A 27,018-nucleotide genomic window follows, 5' to 3' on the forward strand; every position below is an offset into this window, starting at 1 on the left:
AAAACTTACTGCGCAAAACCCCTACTCCGTAAGCATTATAAGAGGGGGCATCTGTTGTAACCCATTTTCGGGCCCCCACAAAAAATAAAATTTTAACGAAATAAAGAAAAAATAATAATAATATAAAAAATAAATAAAAAAAATTTTAAAAAAAATTATTTTGAAAAATCAGTGATTTTCCGCAATTTTGTTACTGTATTTTGATCAATATCCGTTTGTATTTTTATATTGTAAAGATACAAATCCAATATTAAAATACCCGGTTTTTGTCAAGTTTTCAAAAAAATATTTTGTTTTTATGCATACGGCATAGTCTCTCCAATATATATATATATAAATATTATAACATCATATTTTCACACAACAAAGGAAATTTCAAAACAATATATGTATTAGCATGCATTTTGGCTTTAATAACCAGTTTACTCAAGCCATGAGAACTAGGCCAATATTTCAAAAATTCTTAAAAAAATTAAGATAAGGATCTGCTTACCGAGAAGGACTTTTCTTGAACCATACCAACAACTAGGAAAACACAAAAAGACCTTAGATTTTATCAGACAATAAAACAATGTAGCTTACCTTAGGTAGGGCGTATTTGGGGTGCTAATACCTTCCCTTTACGTAACTAGTCCCCGTACTCGATCTCTGAGACCAGTTAGGGTTCCTAGTGACCAAAATACTAGGTGGCGACTCCCATTTCATTTTCCACCAACCAAAGACAATATTTTCTTGTATCCCCACATTTTCCAAATAGAAATATAGATTTACATTGTAGATAAAAAAAAATGGAATACATGTAATTTTCGCCGCGACGCCGCACACGTGCGACAGTTTTAATGTTCTAGTTTTATTTCATGTTATAATTTCATTAATATCTTATTTATGCCTTTCATTTCCTTTACTATACTTATATAATTATGCTCTCATCTTGTTTATTTATGTTTTTTTTCTTCATAATGTTTAGCTAAGTTTAATATGTTAAGGTGAAAATGTTTCACTAATGGTGTTAGGATATGTATAATATAAACTCAACATGGATTTCAATACTTACATCCAAGAAAGTTTGCTATTAACATGTCTTATCATTTTTATCTTAGTAATTCTTAATACCTTACTTGTTAAATGGTTAATCTAGATTTGTGTTGTATAACACTTGATATAATAAATGCTTGATCTTTTATAGTCTTCGGCCGACATCGTTGTTATGAGAGGAACTTGATTTGTTATTAATATAAGTTCACATCATGATTTCCTGATAATATTTAAAAGTATGGTGTTACTAAAATAAGATAAGTAATATGATCATGTTAAAAATTTATAATGACTATTAATGATAAATCATCCGATTGAAACATCTTTTGTGTCACAGTTTCCAGTTGAGTAATAAAAAGAGTTTATACTATACTTATTTCTAATACCATTAATGGATTCTCTAACATTGGCAACTTTTTTTTTATCATTGTTTAATCCTCACATTAATCTCCCATCTCAAAGATCTCTCTAACTCTTTGTTAATTTATATATATTATTTATAATTTATATAGTTGACCTCCCGTGGATCGACCCTGGTCTTGCCGGGTTATTTATTACTATGACACTCTTGCACTTAAAATAAGACATCAACTGTTTGATCATGTCAATGGTCCAACTTGAGATTCGAGAAGATGTCATCCACCTTAGAGGGTGGAAAAGCTTGACTAGAAGACCTAAGAAATATGTAAACTAGACTTGTAAGAGCAAGACCGCTATATGGAGAAGGAATAATCTCTATATTAGAATCTAAAGGAATAAGGAATCTTCTTCTCTTCCAATGAGAAGCAACCTCTAGAATGATCAAGATTAGCGTTGGCACCCCGAGATCCCTTGATATGGGAGAGTGAGACCCCTTTATTTCCTCTTAACAAACCTTATCAACATAAAAATCAGTTATATGGATGTCTTCAAGAACATCCTCAGCTTAGACTTGGATTATAAGAATCTTGTTAATATTCATTTGAATGAAAGACCTAACCATTTGTCTTGCTCTAATGATTGACTTTCTTCAGAAGAGGAGTCATTACTAGGAGATGACATAGACACATGACTAGGCATAGACAGGGTAAACATACTAAATTTGAATCTAATAGTTCTAGGTAAAGACCTTACACAAAGAAACAATTAGGGAATAAAAGGTATTGAAATCAAAAACCACATGAAAACAAAATTATCTAAAACATTGTATAACCCTTTGGCCATACAATTGATGTTATATTTAGTATAAAGATTATCCAACCTGGTGCAAACCCTCTCCTCCTTTGAGCCTAAGAATGGTTTTTCATTTACACCCGCTGGGGGTGTCCTCCAATAATGGGAACAGTCCTAGATTGGGTTATACCTATCTTGAGGTCTGGCTAAGCCAATATACCTTATTATTACCCGTTGCGCCCTTTATTTTTTAAAACAAGAGGACTTTCCCCTCATGGTATTTTTCATCATTCCTTTTTGCTTATTAATGAAAGTAAAAAACCAAGGGAATGAAGGCTCCATTTCAGTGCTACTGATCAAGGTATAACACTCTCTAAATACCCCAATCGAAGGCTACTTGTTCAAAATCCTCAATAATTTTTCAAATAAGGATAAAATATTCCATCCATTGGGATGAATTTGAGCAAAACTATGGTTGTAGTACCTTGGAACATCCTTTATAAATCTTTGTAAAGAAAACAAGTATCCAAATTCATATAGACATACGAGAGTTGTAATAACAATATTACCCCTACCATATCTACTAGTGACCTAAAAAAATGATCATCAACTTAAGGGACAATCATAGTATAATTTCTTAGCTGACTAGCATTAGCTAGGGATACTTGGTCCCAAGTCACTAAACTCTATGTGTTGTGCATAATAGTCCTAAGTAGTCTTAGTTGTCCCATCAAGTTTGAAACCTCCTAGAGAACATTCTTATCATTTCTTCTAGTAGAAAAAGGCTGGGCACATCCCTCTTAGATTTAAGGCCATTTTTATGGCCGAAGATCTTCAACTAGTGGCTTCAGTTTGAGGCCTAAAACTGAAATCACCTTCAAGAGATATATTTTCTTTTTTTATTTTCTAAAGGTCATAATGGTAAAAGAAAGAAAAGATTGAAAAAGGTTTTACAAAAGCACAGGGAAAGAAGATTTGATTTACCTAGTTAATGAATTCCTTTATACTGACAAATTGCTATTTTCTTGTAAAATATTGGAAATACCTAAGTTAGGAAATCCTAGAAAAAGGTTTAAGAAAAGTACAAGAAGAGGAAAACATAGGAATGCAAGACAAATAACACCTCATCTATAACCCTAGGAAGGCTAAAAGCCTGCAAAATTTATTGTGCGTCGTTAGGTGGTCTTCCCAAAAACCTTTTTCTTTTCCTTAGAAATATTTTTGAATTTACAAAGTCTTATTGCCTCTTCCTAAAGTAAGACAAGACTTCTACTAACTCATTGTCTCCCTCAAAAATCTCTTAAGCCTTTAATGCAAGATTACACATTAAATAGTTGAGGGGGCAACTATGAGTTAACTTTTGGTTAAAATTTTTATTTATAAAAATCTTTTTAAATAAAATAAGTATGGCAAACATATCAGACCCAAAGTATTTGGGTTGGGAGTCAACCAAGCCCAAGGTAATGTGAGTCTAGAGAACATGCAAGACCTAAAAATCTTGGATTTGGCAGTCACCCAAGCCTTAGATAACATAGGTCTGATGAGCATGTCAAATCTAAAGAACTTAAACTTGACCATCGACCAAGTCCAAGGTAATGTGAGTTTGAAAAATATGTTAGACCCAAAGAACATAGACTTGACTATCAGTCAAGTTTAAGGTAACTTGAGTTTAATAAATATGTCAGACTCAAAGAACTCAGACTTGGTAGTCAGCCAAGTCCAAGGAAACATGAGTCTAATGAACATGCCAGAGCTAAAGAACTTGGACTTGGTAGTCAGCCAAGTCCAAGGAAACGTGGGCCTGACAAACATGTCAGACCCAAAAAACTTGGATATTACCCAGTTCTAAGGCTATATGTTTGACCATATACAATCATCTACAATATAAGTATTAAAGATATGATAAACCGCCATGTCTTTCCATCTAAAATAATCATTCATATTAAGGTAATAATTTACCTATACTTATAGGTGTATACAAGTTCTCTTAAAAGACCTACCATACTTATTATTTCGTTAATAATATGTAAAAGATATTTGTCTCTCATTAATGTCACCGAAAACAAAGGACTTTTCAATTTTTTTCTTCTTTGAAAACGACAAGGTTCAAAGGGTATAAAATACTCCTTGAACCATCTAGGTAAAAGGTTCATAATTTTTTCCATCTCTTAAGATAAATATACATATATTTTAGAGCATTAATCAACTTAAAACTAAAAAAAATAAACATCTTTGTTCATTAAATTTAAGGCTTTTTTAAATCATTTATTGCCTTAAGTCATTTTATACATATCTCATAAATATACTAACTTTATTATCAGATGGTCTTTAAGTTCTCTGATTGAGACTATTTTTGTAGGTATTCAAGCTTCCACTATAAGTCAGGAGTTTGTTAGATGTAAAAGAACTAAGAAATCCAATCACAAACACTAAAAATAACTTTTTAGTTACCTATCTTAGATTTTTGTACATCATCAGAAGCTTTTTGGTCATTTTACAAGAAAAAATAGCATATCCTTTCCAGGACGACGATCATCTTGCATGTCCGTCATTCCCTCACCAGATACTATCCAGTGAACTCATCTTTTGAACGAAGCCAGAATAGTTTTTTCTTGTTTCTAGAAATTCTGCAGTGAAGAAATCATGGATGTTTTGCTTGTCTAAAATGATTGTGGTATACTTCTAAATAGTGGCAACCTAGACTTGCTTCATCAAACACACATTTTATCGCTGTTCATCCTCCGCTGAGCACATCATTTCACATGTGTTTGTATTATTCTTTCAGTTTCCTGATTTCGAAATCCTTGGCAGCTATAAAATTATGCGTGGCTGTGCTCGAGTTCCATGGCAGCCTCCTTGTTTTCTTCTCATTCTTCCATTCTTCTGATGTGCCCAATTCTAGATTAATTGATCGGATGAAGAAGATGATCGTGGCTGATGAAACAAAGTTGACAATAATACGCCATCTTCATTATTTCGTGTGAGTGTGACTAAAGTTGTATGCTTAAAAAATTTCATTAAATATAGTTGATTTACGGCATTGTGAGCAAGTAAACTACTAACATTGACAGCATCATTTGTACCTTTTCTTTGTTTATTGCTAGATAGCATCAGTTCATGCCTGGTTTATTTGTGGGCCAGTTCTTTCGTATCTTTTAGTTTGCTTAATTGCTTGCCAAACTGGTCTTCTCCTTTTCCCTTTTTTTTTTTTTTTTAATAACAAATAGTATATGCGCGCACCGTACATCTGATCACAAATGAAACTAAAATATGAATATTTCTTGCTACGAGTGTGTTAGGTAATAGCACTATCAAATTTATATTAAAAAGTTGACAATTAGTGTTTTGTATTTTTTGTTTTTGGTTTTTTTTTTTAGTTTTGTCTGTTCTGATAATTATACTTTATAATTTTTTTTTATTTCTTTATTGAGTTATATACTAGATTTATAGATTTATTTTTATTTTTATTTTTTTTCCGATTACAATCTTCAATGCTAAATTTGTTGGAAATGGAGTTTTATAATTTATTTTGATTTCATGATCCAAGTCGCATGTTTAATATATTAACCTGAATTGACTTAAATTGTTTTATTTTAGATTATGTTTTCTAAATTTTTTTGATTTTATTCTTTAACATTGAGTTAGTTAGAAATTGAATTTCGTGATATTTGTTTTATTGCCAAATGAGACTATTTTGATTTCATAACCTAGATCACGGATATGTTAGATTAACTTAAGTTGACCATGTTTATTTTTTTTTTTGTTCTTTTCTAATTAAGTATTTTTTTTTAATTGGGCTTCATAATTTTTTATTTTATTTTCTTTCTATGAAGTTATATTGATCTCATGACACAAGTCATGAATTTAATGGATTGACTTGGGTTAATTCTGTTAATTTTTTTGGGTCATTTTTTAATTGAATATTTTTTAAAATTTCACCCTACAACAACTCAATTGTTTTTTTTTTTTTTCAAATTTACCTTTCAATATTATGTTGTTTGAGAATTAAGCTTTATAATTTTTTTAAAATTTTGTTTTCAGTTAAGTTATCTCGGTCTCATGAATTTATTTTTTTCTCATGATTTCAACTTCTAAAATTAAATTTGTTAGAAATTGAGTTTTATAATTTCATGAGCTAGGTCGTTTAACAAGTTAGCCAATGTTTACTTAAGCTAGTTTTTTATTGTTTTTTAATGGATTTTTTTTCAATTTCATCCTAAAACATTAGGTTGGTTTGAAATTAGGCTTCATATTTTTTTATGATTTACTTTTTATGAGGTTATCCTGACTCATGACTCAAGTTGCAGGTTTAACAAGTTAATCCGGGTTTACTCGAGTAGTTTTTTTATGTTTTTTTTTAATTTAATATTTTTTTCAATTTTATTTTTCAACATTGAGTTTATTAGAAACTTGATATTAAAATTTATTTTGATTTGTTTTCTATAAGATTATCACGATCTCGTGATTTGATCACATATTTAATAAGTTAATTCAAGTCAATCTAATATGTCATAATCTTAATATTTTAAAAAATCATGAAATATATCATCATATTAATATTTTAAAATGATGTTGTTCAATACATATTATATTTTGAATTTGTGGATAAATTTTTTTTATTAGAAAACACAATAGGTGTCAATAATCCAGTACGAACTAAATCTACTAAAAAGTTTATAACATGACATGAATCTATCGAATGAGTCTATTGCTTACTAGGTGAACGTGAATTGAGAGCATATTATATTTGAAGTTTGCATTATTGAAATTTCCGGTTATCGTAACAAATTCGTAATAATAACCTTGCATTGGTCAGCATTCCCTTTTAATTTTGAACATGGTTCTGCACGGATTTTGGTAAGTTTTTGCCAATGCTATACTTCCCCCATTTTTTTATGACTTCGTAATATACACTTTAGTATCCTTTGGCTACTAAATAAGATTACAGAATATATATGGTGTATCATTAACAAAAACTAAAGTATGGAGGTTAAATACTATAGAATTTTTTACAATTTATCATCTTATACTGAATTGCAGATTGTAGTAGTTTTTTTCTTTTTCAAATTTATCTCTAAACTTTTTTCTTGCATGATTAGGCCATTTTAAGCCTAGAAATTAGCGTCCAATTACATATATTTTTTTGGAAGGAAGAGTTGAATTAAAAGAAAGAGAATTGAAGTGAAAAAAACATGTAAAATAAGTGGTAATTTTAAATTTTGTGTTAAAAATTTATTTTAGTCCCCTATCGCTTTTAGCTTTTAAGTAACTGGTTCCTTTAATTTTCAAAAATTTAATTTTAATACCAAAGTTTATTTCCTTTTTTTTCAGTTCTTTTCTAGTTAGAAAAGATAAAGAGAATTGTCGAATTCTAACGTAAAAAGAAAGTTATTGCTCATGACAATCCTTAACATTAAAATGGTTGATTTTGATGCCAATGGGTTGCATTTAATGAGGAGAGTTTAACCTAAGATTTTTTTTCATTCTCCTTACCTAGAGAGATAGATCTTACTACATGAATGATTTTGGGTTTAAGTTGATTTCAAGTTTTTGAAATGTTTTTTGGGCTTTTGGAAGCCATAAACAAGTTTATCAAGATATTTAGGGTATTTTCTTGATGTTTTGGTTTGAAAATAAATCGCAAAATTGTTTTGAAATTGAAAAACTAAAAAGTTGATTTTCTGGCGACCAAGGGTTTTTAGATTCTACAAAAAAAAAGACGATGCGTTGTCTGTTGTCTTTTATGAAAAAAAAATAAAATTAGATAGATGACATGTCGTCTGATCCTTCGAGGGAAAAAAAAAGGTTGAGCCTATATGTGCAAGCTAGGTTGTTTTCTTTAATGTCCAAGCCCAAGCAACTAGGATTGTTTTTTTTTTTTTTTTTGTTATTTTATATTTGGTTTAAAAATCTTTGATAAAATAAATCATTAAACCCAATTGAGTCTATTAGTCAAGTCTTAAGTTTAACAGGTTAATTTATCATGTTCAAATTATTGTTTTTTTTGATGCTTTTTTTACCCCTCAATTTAAAAAAATATAATTTTACTATTTGTTATGGATGATTTTTTTTTTATTTAACTCAAACCTAAAATAATGTATTTTCACCTTTTTTATTTAAGTTAAACCTATCATGATTTTTTTTAATTTTTTAAAAAATATGTTTCTTATAAAAAAAATTATCATGCATCTTATTATAATATAATTAAATGAAAAAATATCTTGGATAAAACAATTATTAAATACAATAACATCCATGACTTTTTCCGCAAGTTTACTTGGTTGACTCGAGTTTACTTTATTTTTTTTTAATTAATTTTTTTTTAATTTCATCCTTTAATATTGAATTAATTTGAAATTAAGCATTTCGATATTTTTCAAGATTATTCCTATAAGTTTTGCAGGTCAGTCCAATTTAATCCAAGTGGATCAAGTGTTTTTCTATCTCAATATTATTTAACTCATACGTGTTTGGGAGTCTGGTTGCAGTTGCTTTTCAAAGTGTTTTTTACTCATAAAAATATACAATAATATTTTTTTTATTTTTTTAAAATAATTTTTGAGATCAGTATATCAAAATGATTTAAAAATATAAAAAACATATTAAGTTAAAGAAAAAAAAATTAAATTTTTAAAAAACACTTTTGAAACACAATACACGCTAATATATATATATATATATATATATATATATATATATTTTTTTGCAGCTAATTGTTTTTATTACAACCGCAGTGTATGGTAGGCCAACAAACTATTGTTCACTAATTATGAAAGTTAAAAGGTAACAGCGAATAGGTCAAAAATTGAATAGGGTTTGTTTTGAAATATTTTTGTAAATTGATTTAAATTATAATTTATTTTTTTGACTTAAAAATATTAAATATTTTTAGTATAAATAAATTTTGATTTAAATCAAAATATTAATAAAAACATTTAGTCACAATTTTGTTTTAATCAAAAGTTTTTATTAACTATAACTTATACTATTTTAAACTAGCAAGTGAATTTTTTTTAAAATAGTTGAAAAAATAATTTTCAAACCAATACAATTTTTTTTAGATTAACGCAAATGTTCGAATCAGCTTACGCATACCTTGAGTAATCCTACAAGCTCTGAAGTTAACGACTATGTAAATTTTCAATGGCCCTGAGATTTATGAGATTCAAACTGATGATCTTTAGGAAACAAACTCAAAATCTAACCAGTTGAGCTATACCCTTCAAAATTTTAAATTAATACAATTTCACTAGCTACATAGGTGAGACTTGTGCAACCCAAATATATATATATATATATATATATATATATATATATATATATATATATATATATCTATTTCTTTCTCGCTAACTCTTTTTTTTATTTAGTCCCTCAACATTTCACTTTAGTCAATTTTAATTTTATTATTATTGATATTTAATATATTGTTTTTGCAAAAAGAAGAAGAAGAAATTAACTACATTTAATATTTACTTTTGCCCAACTTAAATAAGAATAAGTTTAATCCATAAAATAATCACAATAATAAAACTAGGAATAACTAAACATAAAATGAGAGAAGAAAGTAGAAGGACAGGCTGGAAGTCTGGACCAATAATTAAAGCAAGAGAGATAACGATATACTTATAAATATTAGAAAATTCATGGACACCAAAAAAACACCATCTCTGGAGCTTCCAGACACATGCGTTAGCGAGTCAAATTTTTATTATTTCATGTGCATGTGTTACCGTGGCAGAAAAAAGAAAAAAAAAAAACAGCTTGTCATGCATATGAGACCGCGTGAATGAGTATGCCGTGTTAGTTTAGAAATTTCTTTTCTGAACCATGCTATTTTTTTTTTAAAATCCAATTGTGCTAGAATAGAAAAGTAAAAAAACACTAGCTAGATAACACTAAAATATTGAGTTAAAGGAGAGATTTCAAGATAATTCTCGTATTTCATACCGCCTCAGCCCGGACCGCCGCCGTCATATCTCCAAAATCAGAAAGGTCAAACAAAAACAAGTCTTCCAGTGAATGAAATGACTAGATTACCCCTTCTCCTTTCATTTTTACCAGTTGTCAAACTAGTCAAACCAAAAGGATGGCCATCATTTATAATCTGTCCAAATAACCGTTCCTAATCAAATCCTCTCTGATTCCCTTCTCCGATTATTAGTTGCTATGCTCTCCGCAAAGGTTCGCCGTAAAATAGCTCCGGCGAACGGAGACACTGACAACTCCGCCGACAAACAAGACCAGCTCCTCCTCTCCGCCGCCATCTGCAACGGCGAAGACCTCGGTCCTTCCGTCCGCAAAGCATTCGCTTCTGGTAAGCCGGAGACACTCCTCCACAATCTTCGCCACTTCGCTCGTTCTAAAGAATCTGAAATCGAAGAAGTCTGCAAAGCTCATTACCAAGACTTCATCTTAGCCGTTGATGACCTCCGATCTCTCCTTTCCGATGTCGATTCACTCAAATCCGCACTCTCCGATTCCAACTCCAAGCTGCAGTTCGTCGCTGGGCCCCTCTTAACCTCCCTCGACTCCTACCTCGAAGCTCAAACGGTATCGCATAATGTAAACTTAGCTCTCAGTTTGATTTTCTCATGTATCAAGCTATTAGAGCTTTGTTCCCGAAGTAATTACCATTTATCTCGCGGGAATTTTTACATGGCGTTGAAGTGTGTGGATTCGATTGAGACTGATTTTTTAGATAAAACGCCGTCGTCTACGTTGAAGAGAATGTTAGAGAAGAAGATCCCGGATATTAGATCGCATATAGAGAGGAAAGTTAGTAAGGAGTTTGGTGATTGGTTAGTGGAGATTCGTGTGGTGAGTCGGAACTTGGGGCAATTGGCTATTGGTCAAGCTTCTGCGGCGAGGCAGAGAGAGGAGGACTTGAGAATTAAGCAGAGGCAAGCTGAAGAACAGAGTAGGCTTAGTTTGAGAGATTGTGTTTATGCTTTGCAAGAGGAGGAGGAGGAAGATGGGCTTAGTGGTGTGATGGGTGATGATGGTAAAGATGGGTATGGTAATGGTGGTGGTAATGGATTGTTGGGGTTTGATTTGACACCCCTTTATAGGGCTTATCATATACATCAGACCTTAGGACTTGAAGATCGGTTTAAGCAGTACTATTTTGAGAATAGGAAGCTTCAATTGACTTCAGATTTTCAGGTGTCCTCGATGACCCCATTTCTTGAATCGCATCAGACTTTCTTTGCGCAAATTGCGGGGTTTTTTATTGTGGAAGATCATATCTTGAGGACTGGAGGGGATTTGATTTCGAGAATGAAAGTTGAGAATTTGTGGGAAACTGCTGTTAGTAAGATGTGTTCTGTGTTGGAGGATCAGTTTTCTAGAATGCAAACTGCAAATCATCTCTTGTTGATTAAGGATTATGTGAGTTTGCTTGGAGTAACTTTGCGGAGATATGGGTATCCTGTTGATGCCTTGTTAGATGTGTTGAGCAAGCACAGGGATAAGTATCATGAGCTATTGTTGTCTGATTGTCGTAAGCAGATTGCAGAAGCACTTGCTGCTGATACGTTTGAGCAGATGTTGATGAAGAAAGAGTATGAATATTCTATGAATGTGCTTTCGTTTCAATTACAGACGTCGGACATTGTACCTGCATTTCCTTATGTTGCACCTTTTTCATCCACTGTGCCTGATTGTTGCCGAATTGTACGGTCTTTTATTGAAGATTCTGTGAGTTTTATGTCGTATGGTGGGCAGCTGGAATTCTTTGATGTTGTAAAGAAATATTTGGACCGGTTTCTGAGTGAGGTTTTGGATGAAGCTTTATTGAAGCTTATTAGTACATCAGTTCATGGCGTATCCCAGGCGATGCAGGTTGCAGCAAACATGGCTGTGCTAGAACGTGCTTGTGATTTCTTCTTTCGTCATGCTGCACAACTTTCAGGAATTCCCTTGAGAATGGCAGAGAGGGGTAGGCGACAGTTTCCACTAAACAATGCTCGTGATGCAGCAGAAGAAATGCTATCTGGGCTGCTTAAACAGAAGGTTGACGGTTTTATGACCTTGATTGAGAATGTGAACTGGATGGCTGATGAGCCCACGCAAAGTGGCAATGAATATGTGAATGAAGTCATGATATATTTGGAAACTTTGGTTTCTACTGCTCAACAGATTTTGCCAGCTCCTGTTCTGAAAAGAGTTGTGCACGATGTTCTTTCTCACATTTCAGAGATGATTGTTGGGGCTTTACTTGGGGACTCAGTTAAGAGGTTTAATGTCAATGCTATCATGGGGATTGATGTAGATATCCGATTATTGGAATCTTTTGCTGATAATCAAGCTGCTTTGTTCTCTGAAGGGGATGCCAATCAGTTGAAAACAGCACTTGCTGAGGCAAGGCAACTGATTAATTTGCTTTTGAGCAATCATCCTGAGAATTTTCTGAATCCTGTGATCAGGGGGAGGAGTTATAATACATTGGACTATAGGAAAGTAATGACAATATCAGAGAAGTTGAGGGATCCTTCAGATCGGCTATTTGGAACATTCGGGAGCAGGGGAGCCAGGCAGAATCCAAAGAAGAAATCTCTGGATACATTGATTAAAAGACTCAAGGATGTCAGTTGATTTGTATGTATGGTCCTTTCTTTTTACTGTCCTTTTACCATTGCTGCATTTATTTGCTTCCAATATTTTTCTTCTCATTGTATTATTAGTTTCAAAAATTATATTTCTGTACTTATCATTCTCAAAGATATGCATCAGATTGTTTGATTGAATTCTTTTGAGTTGAATTATGAAAATGAGGGTTGGTACTCATCGTGCCATGTACCCTTGGATAGATCTAAAGGCGAAATTTCTCCTTACCTCTTCTCCTGCCCTCTTGTTCAGGAAGTGGAGATAAAAAAATCTACCCTCCACCCCACTTGTATCAGGGAAGAAGGGGAGAACAAACAAACAAGAAAAAGCACACACTTGCAACTATTTTTTAGTGCATCAAGATGGATGGCATCTTACAGGAGTTGGAGCCACTGTTTGCTGTTGGGATGCCTCTTTAACTCTTAACTTTACTTTGGTCACGATAGACCGTTTCTGTTAGATAACCTTGATTTTAGTTGGCTTAAAATATACCATTCATAATAAAGCTCCTGACTTTTTGCATCTTTTGCATATCTTGTCAACTCTATTCCAAGCCTGTCTCTACTTCTAAGGCACGACATAGCTGTGCAATCCTTGCACAGCTATGTCGTGCCTTAGAAGTAGAGACAGGCTTGGACATAAACTATTCTAATGACCAATTTTCCAAACCAAGATTTTGGATGAACAACATAAGGGAATTTTGAAGCCCGAGTAGAACGAGTTGGGGAAGCTTTAATTGTCCATCTCTTGTCTGATATGACTGTTAGTTTAATATTTGAAGTTAATGGGATGGTTACATGAGATATTATTATATTTATATATTTATTATTAATAAAGATTTAATTTATTTTTAATATTCATATGATATTAAATTAATGAATCTAATATTTGATTTATAAATCTAAGATTAAAGATAAAGTTTATGAGACAAATAATTTGCAAAAAAAATTATAAAATTGTTATAATTATGAAATTTTTATTCCATCAAAGCATTATTTCTATAATGTTCATGATTGATGCTTCTTAAATATTGAATATTATGCTTTCTTTTTTTTTAATAAAAGGAACCAATTGTTCTCATAAGCTAAGGTATAAAGGATTAGAACTAATATGTAAGTGTTTGTAATAAGACATGTACATTGAACTGACTCATATGAGAATTTTATATAAAGATATCACATGTGTTTATGGAAAGACTCACGTGATGGTTATGTAAATGATCCTTATATTTGAAATCATTAAGTTATCTTATATAAAGAGTGTTATGTTTTGATCATGTTACATGTTATATTGGTAAAGCTAACAAATGGACAAGCATTGGATATAACATAAACTACATGAATGTATTTGAGTAATCAAAAGATAATATTAGAAAAAAAAAAAATATTTTACATGTCTTCAAATAATATTGATTATTAAATCCTAATACGCAATGTGAAATTAGATTTAAAGAGAATTTCAAATCTTATTCAAAAAATCAATTACTATAATGTTGCGAACAAATATGATTTAACATGGCAGACAAGCTCCATGCTAAAACGTCTAAATCAGAATATTATTGATGAAGGGACAATAATTACATTGAAAAACTAGTAACTAAAAGGTTAAGTCAAATCACTTATGACTTTTCTAATATTTAGGAGATCATGACATGATGCTAAATGATATGTTTGATCTTCAAATATAAATTAATCAATTATTGAATTGATAATAAATTAAAAATTTTTATTTATTTAATTATATTTATTTATAATTATAATTTTTATTTCGGGCCAACATATTAGATTCGTCATATACATTAAGAATCATTAGTCAGAAATTAAATTGGAATAATTAATTAAGTGTGACTTGATTTAAAATAATTTTAGAAATTAAGTATTAAAATGTATTTAATTTAAGGATTATAATTCTAGTTCTAGAATAATCAAGTAGGAACTTGGTTGATTTCATTTCTTAAAATTATCCTTAAATAACATATGGATATTATATCAGGGAAAAATAAATATTTTTCTATCTATATGGTTTTTAGATTTTCTATAAATATAAAATTATGCCTCTTATTTTTTAAGAGGTTGTCTGTTACATATAGAAAAACTCATAAGTTACAAAATAAAAAGCTAACACTCTATAAAGATAACACTTTTAGGCATAATAATCTCTCTCTTTGAAATAGGAATTTAGAAAATTTCTCACTGGTGATTCATGTAAACTATTGGAGGCTGGACAACTAGATGACTTGTGGTTTGTGACAACGTAGTCTATAAAGAATTATTTAAAGTTGTAAAAAATCATATCTTCAAGTAATAAATCAATTTGCTTTATATTAGGTTATCAAAAATCTCAAATAAATGTCTTAGCAATTGGATGGTGCTTAATTTTATAAGCGTATATTTTTTTTACTATATCATTAAATAAAAAATAGTTTTTAAACTCAGTGGAGTCCATGATCTAGGTTGTAGGTTTAGCGTGTTAAGAAGGTCAATCCAATATATTGTTATCTCGATATTAAAAAAAAAAAAAAAACATCAACTTAATTTTTTTAAAAAAATCAATCCATATTTTTACTAGTTGTTTGGGTTGTCTTTGGTCACATCAAGTCAACTGAGTCACATAAGAGTAACTCTCATGCAGATTAATTTTAAACCTAGGTTAGGTAAGGATTCAACTCAGGAGGTTTCAAGGTTGACCCGTTGGGTTGAGTTTAATAACAATGTCAAATATTTTCTTTTTTAAAAAAATCCATCTTCCATTATTTTATTTCGATTGAATCTTTTTTTTTTGTTCTTTTGTTTTGCGATTTTATGGTTTAATATTTAATTGATTTTCATAATTTGTTTAAGTTTGCTTTCTATGAGGTTATCATAATCTCAAACAAACAACTCAACATTTGGTTGGTGCTTAATTTCACAAGCATATGTTTTTATCATCATACCTTTAAGTAAAAATAGTTAAAAAAAAAAATATAAAGTTGTTAGACTTAGTAAAGTCTATGATTCGGGTAGCGGGTTTGGGGCTTTAAGCCTCAAAACTAGGGTCGATCTAATCGGTTGTTGTCTTAATATTAAAAATTATATATCATCTTGAAATTTTTTTAAAGTCAAACTATGTTTTTTACCGGTCATCCAGTTGACTTTGGATCCTCCAAATCAATCAAGTTATGTTAAGGCAACTACTATATAGGTTAGTTTTAAACCTAAAGTAGGTAATGAGTTGGGTCAATAGAATTTTAAGTTGACCCATTGGGTTAGGTTTAATAACAATGCCAAAGATAATGTTTGGTTATTGTCTCGGAATAGAAGAGATAAAGACAATGAAGATAGATGAGAAAAAAAAAAAAAAACATATAAATTTGTGTTTGGTAGTGATATATAAAACATAATGACTATTTTTGTATCTTGTTTGATTGATAGTGGATAGGATAAAATAAAATAAGAAAAAAAAACTAATTTACCCTTAATATATATCATTATCAAACATACATATTTTTAGAAGAAAAAAAATAGATTTTTTTTTTTTTACTTTAGTTTACATTATGTATTGAAATTAATAATAATATAACCCTAGTTATAAAACTTGTATTGGCCTGTCGAGTTGCCCCAAGATCTAGATAACTCGAGGACTTGACTAGTTTGGATATAAAAAGAGAGAGAGAGAGAGAGAGAGAGAGAGAGAGAAAGGTTGACCTAACCTAATTCTGAATAAAAATCTAGGTCAATCCATGACCCACTTAAAACCCGAGTAAAGAATTGATTAACTTTTTTTTCTAGAAAAATATTTTTAGTCAAAACAACATCATTTTAATCATTAAAAAAAAAAACAATTGGGGTTAACCTGGGTCGACACTTCCAACTCGTGACTTGGGCCTTGTTCATGGCTAACTCTTAGGTAGAGTTTTAAAACTATAATAATAATCAATTTTATTCTTTCATGTCTTAGTTATACAATTTTAGAATTAAAAGTTTTTTACATTAATATTTTACTGATAAAAATAATAAATATTGTTTCTAGAGACATCATTTTGTATCTCTTGTTTTGAAAGAAAAGAAATTCAATCTAAAATTATTACAGTGATATATTTATTTTTTATATCTTTACTTATATTTCATCAACAAAACATATTTTTATCCTCACCATCTCAATTTCATCTACTCCAAACAGTAACCAAACTTTACCAAATAGCTCATTGCTATCTAGACAATTTTATTATTTTCAAAGAATTTTTATTTGACATGTAATGCAGCACAAGACAAAAACTAATATTATACTATACATTAAAAAACTTGGGATGGAAATATTGTCATATAAATAATGAACCACCTCAAGTTTTTTCTTTTTATATGCACCCTTTTTTTTTTTTTTCTTAATTGGGTTTCAAACTATTTTTACCTCCTGAAATATTTTTTTTTATCCTTCTTTTTTTGTTGGGTCCTATAGTTATTTTTTCATTCACATATTGGTTCTTTTTTCTTCCAATTTAACAATTGTAGTTTGGTTTCACAAAATTAATCCTCGACAAACCATGAAACGGTGTTTGAAATCATAAACATGTGAGGCAATGCGAGAAGAAAGAGATATTAAAATAATGGAAATGCAACATAGGAGTTAAGACGCAATTCACTGTGAGATGCAACAGTTACCTACAATGTTTTTTTTTTTTTTAATATTTTTTTCACTTGACTTTTTTATTTTTAGTTTAATTTTTCACATTAAGTTATATTGGGGTTGGAATTGATGTTTTATTTTAGTTTGTTTTATATGGGGCTTTTATGATGTTAAGAATAGGTTTTGATGTTGAGTTAATGCTCTGTTTGATCAAATAAAATTTTTTTTTTTTTTATTCAAACCAATTACAACTTTAGGGATCCATTTTAGAATTTTTTTTCTAGTTAGTTTAACTTTATATTCTTTATTTCTTTTAGTTAGACTTTTAACGGATTTTGATTTTTTGAAAATCCTAGCCATCAATTTCACATAATATAGATCATTAATAAGAAATATTAAAAATAAAAATAAATCCCCAACTAACGAGAATATAGTGGAGGCATGTACAAGATCAAATGAAAAATGTTTCAAGAAAGAAATTTACTTTTGATTGAAGGATAAGATAATTTTAAAATATTCATTAATATCAAATAAAAAAAATACAAAATATCTAGTTAATTTATCAAATAAAAATTCTTTTATTTTTTTGTTAGAAATCATATATTATTTTTAAGATAGTATTTGGTTACTATTCCAGAATAAAAAAGATGAAAACAATGGAATAAAATAAAATAGAAAAACAAAGTCAGAATTATGTTTGGTAGTAGTATACCAGACAAAATAACTCTCTCTATATCAAGTTTGGTTGCTGATGGACAAGACAAAATAAAAAATATATTTTTTTTATTTTATCTTTAATATGTATTTCTATCAAACATACAAATTTAAAAAATAATTAGATTTTTTTTTCACAATAGTGTATATCGAGTGTTAAATTAATAATAGTATAATAATGCTAGTTATTAAACCTAGAATAACCCGACAGGTTGTCTTAGGACCCAGCCAACCCACAATCTAGATTAGTCCGATTTAAGAAAAAATAAAGAAATTATTGATCCGATTTAACTTGGAAAAAATCACGAGTCAACCCGGGGTAAGACTCGATTGTAACTTGGATAAAAAACCTGTTGACTTTTATTAAAATAATTTTGATAAAAAAAAAATATCATTTTAATTATTTTTTTAAAAAAAAAAATTAGAGGATAACCCAATTTGACCCAGATCAACTCGACTAGCCCATGATCCATGCCTTATCCTATGTCAACCGTTGGGTTAAGTTTTAAAAATATAATAATAACCACTTTATTTATAAATATTTTAGTTGAATAATTTTAAAATTAAAAGTTTTTTATAATGATAATTTAAGAATAAAAAATAATAAATATTATTTGACATTTACTATTTATGCATTATGTTTTAGAAATACAGAAATTAACTTTAAATGCTCACAAAGACATTTATTTTTATATCTCTTTACAAATAAATAAGTTTCTATTCCTACTATCTTCATCTCTATAATTCCAAGACAATAACCAAATATTACCTAAAAATTCTCGATAAACATCTTGCATATATCTGTCTATTACAGAACCAGGAGTTAGATTAACATACTAGATGTATGCTTTCTAATTTTAAAAAAAATAGAAAATCCCTTCAACTTCATATCATCATCCAACCAACAATTGCCCAAGTTCTCCATAAATTTCATGAGATGCTCTTGGACATCCCCTTGCCATTGAAAACCTTGAGCTTGGGACTAACATGGCTCTCATGGCAATGATACAGAGGTTTGTTGTTTAACTCACTTGTAGAATTTGCTAGATTTCACTCAAAGAACTTCTCCATGTCCACGATTATTAATTGTTTGGTAATGCTCCAATCGCAATTTTACACTAGTGTCTCACCATTAACAGTGGCACAGTCAATAGGTAGAAGTAGCTCATTGATGCTTCTTGTGATGAGAAAACCCATGGACAGTGGAGCATGGCTCCACTGTTCTGACCGGACCAGTCCGGTTCAATGTTAAAAATATATTGAACCAGGTCTGACCCAACAAAATAAAAAAAATATTTTTTTATTTTTAATTGTATTTTATTTGAAAAACTAGTGTTAAACATTATTCAATAACTACATAAATTTGACGGAGATGCTTGATGACACCGCATTTACAGAAATTGATTGCAATCTTAATTTTGTTCCTAATTATATTTTACTTGATGTTGTTGCGATCTTAAGAAATTTATGAAAAATATAGTCATTATCGGATGTATTTCATACGTGATGGAATTATAGATAGTTTAACGGAACAATAAAAAATATTTTATATAAAATATTATTTATTTCATGATGTAATAGCAATAGTTTAAAACTACAATATTTAAATTAAAAACCATCAATATTAATATATATTTTTTAAAATTATTTTATAACCTTAAATTTCAAAAGCATTATTAATCAAACACAATAAACTATTTTTTGTTCAATTTTAATTTCAACCACAATTTTAATTAAATATATATTTTTTCAAATCAATATCAACTAAAAATATTTTTTATAAAATATTTTTTTTAAACTAAAATTATAATGGTTATCAATACTAAATACACTCTTAATCTGATGATTTGTTGATCACCGGAAACACTCGCATGATGGGCTGTTTGGTGATCATGGATGGCTGCACGACGTGGAGGGATGTCCTTCTCGTCATTCAGCTGCCCGTCTAGTGTTAGGTAATTATCCTAGAGGACCTAGAAGACTTCTTGTTGTAGCTTTGCCTTAGCGTCTTGAAAAACTTTGATATCCGCCACAACATGAAGACTTGGCTATGAGACAGGGCAGTAAGAATTTGAGTTGAGGGTCAAGACAGGTCACCTCTTGGAAGTATACTTCTTGTTATTTATTTCAAAATGCAGCGTTGTCACCTTAGCGTCTTGGGCGAAGTCCTCGCATCACTGTGAACGAATGTGCTGGTTGTAAGGCACTTAGCAATCTTCTTTAGAGGCATTGGAATGTGTTATTATTCTTTCATAGTCATTGGCTTCCCAAAAAAAAGTCGCTAAATTATGTGTGAGGGTATTTGAGCATAGATGATTCCATGTTAATATTTGAAATCAGTAAATTTTTTTTAAAAAAATAACTAGGTAAAATTCTCAATCACAAAACACTAAAGCATGAAATTAAAAAAAAAAATTAATTAAAAAATAACCAAAACAAAATAAAAAAATTGAATAAAAGTTGACACAAATATATATTGAAATGAATGTTGAGTATGGATGACAATGAGTATATGTGTTTTGAATTTATTGATATTCCTATCCTATTCGTTACCCATTGAATAAAAAATATAGATATCCATAAATTATGGATCAAATTTAGGTACCATGACTATTATTTATTATTCAATAAAAAAATTAAATTATATATATGAAGCGTGTGTATTAAATTATAATTTTATATCAATATTAAGATATTAATATATCATATTGCATTAAAAAAATAAAAATGTTCAACAAATATATCTATATAATATATTTGTATAATATTAATATATATTTTGGCTTAGATTTGAGTGGGTTCCAAGTATGTTTTAATAATATTCATATCTATTCATTACTTCATTGAGAAAGGTAACATTCAAAAAACATCAACCTAGTTTGAGGCGGGTTAAAGCGGTATCTATTGATTTCAGATTAAATTGCAATCCTTAATATTGAGGGATATGAATTGAAAAGAAAAATAGAATTAGGAAAAGGCTAAAAATGAAATAAATAGCAATTGAAAGAATGAAAACTAAATTTAAAATAAAAACTAAATGAAATTAAATAATGAAAGGATAAAATTAAAAAAAATAACTTACAATAGAAAAAAAAAATAGATAAAAAAGGAGCATATGGTATAAACAAACAAAATTAAAGAAGCATGTGTACTTTGCCTAAGAGATGAGAGAGAAAAGGAGGGAGGAGAAAAAAAGTCTATCGGAGCCACACCATTTGTCCTCCGTTGTCATGCGCACCATCATTGGAAGGCTTTCAATACATCACTTCAAACACTAGCGTAGAATGTGATGTTTAATGGTAGGAGGAGCTTGCATGCGCAGCCTTGAAAGCACATATTCCTCCCACCTGTTAATGTATGCGATGCAACGCCAATAATCTTTTCTTTTAAAATATATTTTATATATCAAAAGACTCAATCACCTTAACTCTAATTGAAAATTACGAAAAGGCCAAAGGAAAATGACAAAAAACCCTTTGACCCAAGTAAAAGAAAAAAAATTGTAATGGTATTTAGTAATTACATTTTAAAAAAAAATTAAAAACCAAAAATGCCCCTTGCCCCTATATTATATTTTTTTTGTTTTTATTTTTAAATGGTATATTAGTAATTTAACTTTTCAATAAAAATATAAAAAGATTAATTGACCCAAACAAATTGGTAATGCTAATTGAACTCCGTGGAAATATTATTTTGCCCCCAAAACTTGATCCTTTCCTTGCAAATATGGCAGGCAAAATACACGGTATAATGTAATAATCCATATTTCATTGAGTCTTGCTCCAAAGTGAAAAGCTAAAAAGGTTTATTTTTTATATATTATTTTTTTAATCTCCAGACAAATTAATAATGACAATTGAACCATGAAAAGACCATTTTAGCTCTTAAACTCAGTCATTTCGTTACAGATTGAGTCTTTCTCTCTGCGGTTGCTATGTTAATCTTTCTAATACATAAAAAAAAAACTAGATATGAAAACTGGCCTTGTCATAACAACCACGTCCATCTATACGCAGTACGAAACTTATGCCAAGCAAAGCTCATCATCATTCTGTAGTCCTGTGATTTTGATTGTCACAAACCATAAGATAATTGCTAATAAAAATTGATTTGTTCGTGACTTGTATAACTTCAGTGGAAAATTCATGCAAAAGGCCAAGGAAGATTTATTAATAGCCCAAGTCCAGAGGAAAAACATGCCTACACAGTCTACTTTTAAACACATGTCAAAATATGGAAGTAATATTGAATTGATTAAATTTAAAAGTAAATCAAGTATATACAAAAAAATGTTTGTATTAAAATTATATGATAAATGATGCTAAATCACCTCCACTCTAAGATTAAACATGGATGTAGGTCTCTCGAAAGAAAAAAAATGTTAACCAAAACGGGAAAAGTTTGATGCAAACCTCACCACCATCCTTTGCATCTATTTTGGATTCCAGTTTTTATTGGATTTATATTAACATTATAATGCAAAAAATAAATTTAAAAAATATATATATATATATAAAAAAAAAAAAAACACTACCTCCTTTGTTCGAGGATGGCCTTTAGTTAAAAGTAGATCACGGGTGTCCCCCCAAAATATTTTATCGCCACGAGTGCAAACTAGTATTCTCTTCCCCTTGGCTCATTTTGAAGAAGTAAAGGCCATTTCCAGCTCCACAAATTTGACAAAAAGACTTGCAGATCCAGATAGGAGTAAGAAATGGGTTTGCCTTTCCATTCAAGATCCATCTCTTCAATGGCCGTTCTGTGGGCAACTTTCTTTTTTCTAGCCCTCTCAACTTCTGCAGTCGTCAATGCAGACGACGCGCCGACAGTATACGAAGTGCTCCAAGAACACGACTTTCCGATCGGCCTTCTTCCCGGAGGAGTAACGAGCTACGAATTGGACGAATCCACAGGTAAGTTCACAGTCCATCTTAATAGCTCTTGCTCTTACAAAATCGATTCATATGAGCTCAAGTACAAGTCGACGATTGAGGGCGTGATAGCCAAAGACAAGCTCTCAAAATTAAGTGGGATCCAAGTTAAGGTGCTCATTTTGTGGCTGAGTATTGCTGAAGTGATCCGTGATGTAGATGAGCTCCAATTTTCTGTGGGGATTACTTCTTTTGATTTTCCTGTTAGAAATTTTGATGAATGCCCGGCTTGTGGATGTGGCTTTGATTGTAAAGATGTCAACTTGAGGAAAATAACTTCTTCTTCTTCTTCTTACTGATAAATGGCATCGAGAAGCGTGTTGCACATGGATGTGCTGTCTGTAATAAGCAATGACCTGACTTCCTCTGATAGCACTCTACCACAAATAAATTAATGAATGCTTTATCTTTCAGGAGAGGGGGTTGGATTGAAAGATAGAACCTAGATTGAAAAATATGGGTAATATAAATAGTGCTTTCAAATTTATTTATGAAATATATTTTAATTTTTATGTTTTTTTTGTTGTAAGGTGACCGATCACTTTAGTTTAAAAAAAAATGATATTTTGATATTAAATTTTATTTTTTTTATTTTTTTATTTTCCATTTATTTTTTTAATGAAGAGAAAGGGGAGTTGTTAGATTCCTATGAAGAGAGAAAAATCTCTTTTTTAAAGATAATTTTGACCTTCAAACAAGTTAAAATTAGTCGTAATGGATTATACTAAATAAAAGAAGTTTTATGATGGATATTTTAAGCTTTAATGTAGCCTAAAAAACTAAATCTAGGTTAGGGATGTAATATTTTTTTTCCAGTTTGATTTAGTGGTTTGGGTTATTTTGAAGGCTTAATGGGTAAATAGGTTTGTGTTTTTGTGTTCTAATTATGTATGTAAGGTGTTTTATGGTTGAAATGCATTTAAAAACAAGTTTTTTTGGGTAAAAAACCTTGTAGACTTAATTTTCCAACTATTATAGTGGTGATCAGAGTCTGAGATGACAGTCATCTACTACAGTGGGTGACATGTTGCCTATCTCTTTTTTTTTTTTTTGTAAAGGTAAGGCCATGCATGTGGGCCCAAACTTTTTCTTTTTTAGCAATTATTTTTTTTTGAATTAATACCTTTTATGTCTTTTTTTAAAATGTTTTTTTTAATTAATACCTCTCCTATGTCGTTTTTTTTTTTTAAATAATGATTAATTTTTAATTATATGGGATGTCTTTAACTTTTCATGAGATTAGTATCATTATCATCATCTATTATTATTATTATTATTATTATTGGTTTTGGTAGTGATGGTAATAGTAATATTAAAACTTTGAAAAAAAAAAAGCTAAGAAAAAAAAAATCAAAAGAAAAGGATTTAAATTGAAAAAATATTATATATGAAAAAATTAGGAATGAATAATTAAATTGAAAAAAAATTAATAAAAAAAATCACAAAAAATCAAAACCAAAAAAATTAAATCTGAAACACCAATAAGGCATATGTGTTAATTTAAGTGTATAAAAACAAAGGAAGAGACTTAAAATGCCCCTACTTGATAGTGTTAGGTTTTTTTTTATTATTTTTATTTGAGTTATTTTTTTATTTATTTTACTGTTAATTAAAATCTAGAAAAGATAAAAAAAAAATCCCATAAATTTATAATTAATTAATTGGATGAAAAAAATAAAAAAATCCCAATTTTTTTTTTAAAGCCATAAATGTCATTTGAGTATTTCAATTAATAATAAAATATATTTATTGCAACTATTAATATTTTTTATAAGGCTTCTTTTGCATGGAACATCAATTATTTATAAATTTTGTAGATATTACAGGATCGTTTGAAGTATAATAAGAATTGTTTTTTAAAGTGTTTTTTGATCATAAATATATTAAAATAATATTTTTTATTTTTAAAAAATATTTTTGACATCAACATATCAAAATAATATAAAAATAAAAAAATTAATTTAAAATAAAATAAAAATTTAATTTTTTTAAATACTTTTGAAATGTAAAATCAAAGCTCTCATAAATCTCTTGAATTACTTTATTTTTTGTGAGAAAATCAGTAATTACATGGATGGTTCTCGAATTGCGGAATAAAGACCTTTTTCTGTCTTCATTTGATTTAGCACCACACTACCATATATAATTAATAATTGTTTTTGTGAATGATCGAAAAGAAATGCATGAAAATACGACAGGCTCGTGGTTACGAGAGAAAACAGAAACAAAAACAGTGACAAAACATATCTACGTCCTCGGCTGGTGACACATGTAAGAGCTGTGTCCTTTTTTTTCTTCTTAAAATTAAAATAATAAGCATAACGTGCTCTCTCGAACAAACAAACAAGCACGTGGACACCAAACTATATAGCCACAACCTAACAGTAAAAAAGAACCCCGAAACGGCGTCGCAACTCGTAGTCTTCACAGCCAAACGTCATCGTATTCCCCTCTCAATTCCCTTGGACGATTATCCTCCTACCTAGCAGCAATAGCAACCAAATAAATACAAGAATCCCAGTCAAACCAACCACTTCCCAGCAGAAATCAAGCATCTTCATCTCAAATTCAAGAAGAAATACTCCTCCTCTTCCCATGTCTATCAACGCCAATTTTACCTTCTTCTTCGTCCTCCTATCATCGCTCGCCATCTCATCCTTCACCGACAATCTCCCAACTACTTACGAAGTCCTCTCCGGATACAACTTCCCGATCGGTATTCTTCCGAAAGGAGCCACAGGCTACGATCTGGACAAAGCCACTGGCAGATTCCGCGCCTATCTGAACGGTTCGTGCAGTTTCTCTTTGGAAGGTTCGTATCAGCTTAAGTACAAGTCCACAGTCAGTGGTTACATAAGCGAGAACAAGCTGACGGATTTGAGCGGAGTAAGTGTGAAGGTTTTGTTTTTTTGGTTAGATATTGTTGAGGTTGTTAGAAAAGGAGATGAGCTTGAATTTTCTGTCGGAATTACTTCTGCCAGTTTTGCAATTGATAATTTCTACGAGTGTCCACAATGTGGGTGTGGGTTTAATTGCAACAATGTTGAGCGAGCAACCAAGCTTAGATCCGGCTCCGGTCCTTTTGTTTCCTCTTTTTAGGGATTTATGTATCTGTTGATTAAATGGGTATTGAATAACGGAATGGTTTTCTTTTCTTTTAGTTGGAATTGGGATCGGAATTGAAATGTCAATTTTTCCAAGAATAAAAAATGGAAATTGTTGTATATATATTTATGCTGATTTGTGTGATGGGATTATAGGAAAAGATTGCTATATGCTAATGGTAATTGTGTGGTTTGTGGTTTAATGTTTGGCCTTGAATGCACTTCGTGTTTAATCAAAGAAATCAACTAATAGGATCTTGGCTGTCAATAAATAATCAGAACCTGCGATTTGTTATGTTTACACTCTGGGTCGAGGGGTTGTTGAGTGAGGGATTTATACCATTTTCACGTGTTTATGCTATGTGGACACTTAATTTGAACTTTATTAGAGGACAGTTCTGTGGTGTGGAAGAAGGAAGTATGGTTACCCTTCACCACAATAGCGGAAGTGATAAATATTTGACAAATTGTCCATGCAGAGGCAATGCCACCAGCTTATCGTAATGTTGGGATGCGTTGGCATATCCTTCGGTGGTAGCTATAGCATGGTACATCTTCAAATGTGATCATGGAGCATCCATGTTTTAGGTGGATATACGAGGAGCACCATAGCTGGAGCAGTACATTACTTCTCCAAGGCTGTGTTTTTCTGAAGGATGGATGGATGGATGGATGGATGGGTTGCTATCCATCTAGTTTTTGGGCTAACAAGATTAGAGTTAATCCACCTAAACTGAGAGCGTTGGAAATTACAAAAGAGAAGAAAGATGTGAGTCAATTTCTTCTAATTACAAGGATAAAAAATCACAAATGAGGAAGGATCCTTCAATGTATCCTTAATCTCCGTCTTTCTTGCCAATCCCTAATTCTCT

General features: G+C 30.3%; 3 protein-coding genes across 3 annotated transcripts; all 3 read left to right on the plus strand.

Moving 5' to 3' along the window:
* Positions 1 to 10,080: 10,080 nt before the first annotated feature.
* On the plus strand, positions 10,081 to 12,935 carry LOC118046810 (exocyst complex component SEC15B). The gene has a single exon (XM_035055853.2). It carries the CDS (start codon positions 10,357 to 10,359, stop codon positions 12,781 to 12,783), a length of 2,427 nt encoding a protein of 808 aa, XP_034911744.1. The 5' UTR covers positions 10,081 to 10,356; the 3' UTR covers positions 12,784 to 12,935.
* Positions 12,936 to 22,825: 9,890 nt separating this feature from the next.
* LOC118046809 (uncharacterized protein At5g01610) lies at positions 22,826 to 23,341 on the plus strand. The gene has a single exon (XM_035055852.2). It carries the CDS (start codon positions 22,826 to 22,828, stop codon positions 23,339 to 23,341), a length of 516 nt encoding a protein of 171 aa, XP_034911743.1.
* Positions 23,342 to 25,549: 2,208 nt separating this feature from the next.
* Positions 25,550 to 26,354, plus strand: LOC118046808 (uncharacterized protein At5g01610). The gene has a single exon (XM_035055851.2). The coding sequence runs from the start codon at positions 25,638 to 25,640 to the stop codon at positions 26,139 to 26,141; it is 504 nt and encodes a 167-aa protein (XP_034911742.1). The 5' UTR covers positions 25,550 to 25,637; the 3' UTR covers positions 26,142 to 26,354.
* Positions 26,355 to 27,018: the final 664 nt, after the last annotated feature.

The sequence above is a fragment of the Populus alba genome, chromosome 2 (assembly GCF_005239225.2).
Source record: "Populus alba chromosome 2, ASM523922v2, whole genome shotgun sequence".
Lineage (NCBI taxonomy): Eukaryota > Viridiplantae > Streptophyta > Magnoliopsida > Malpighiales > Salicaceae > Populus > Populus alba.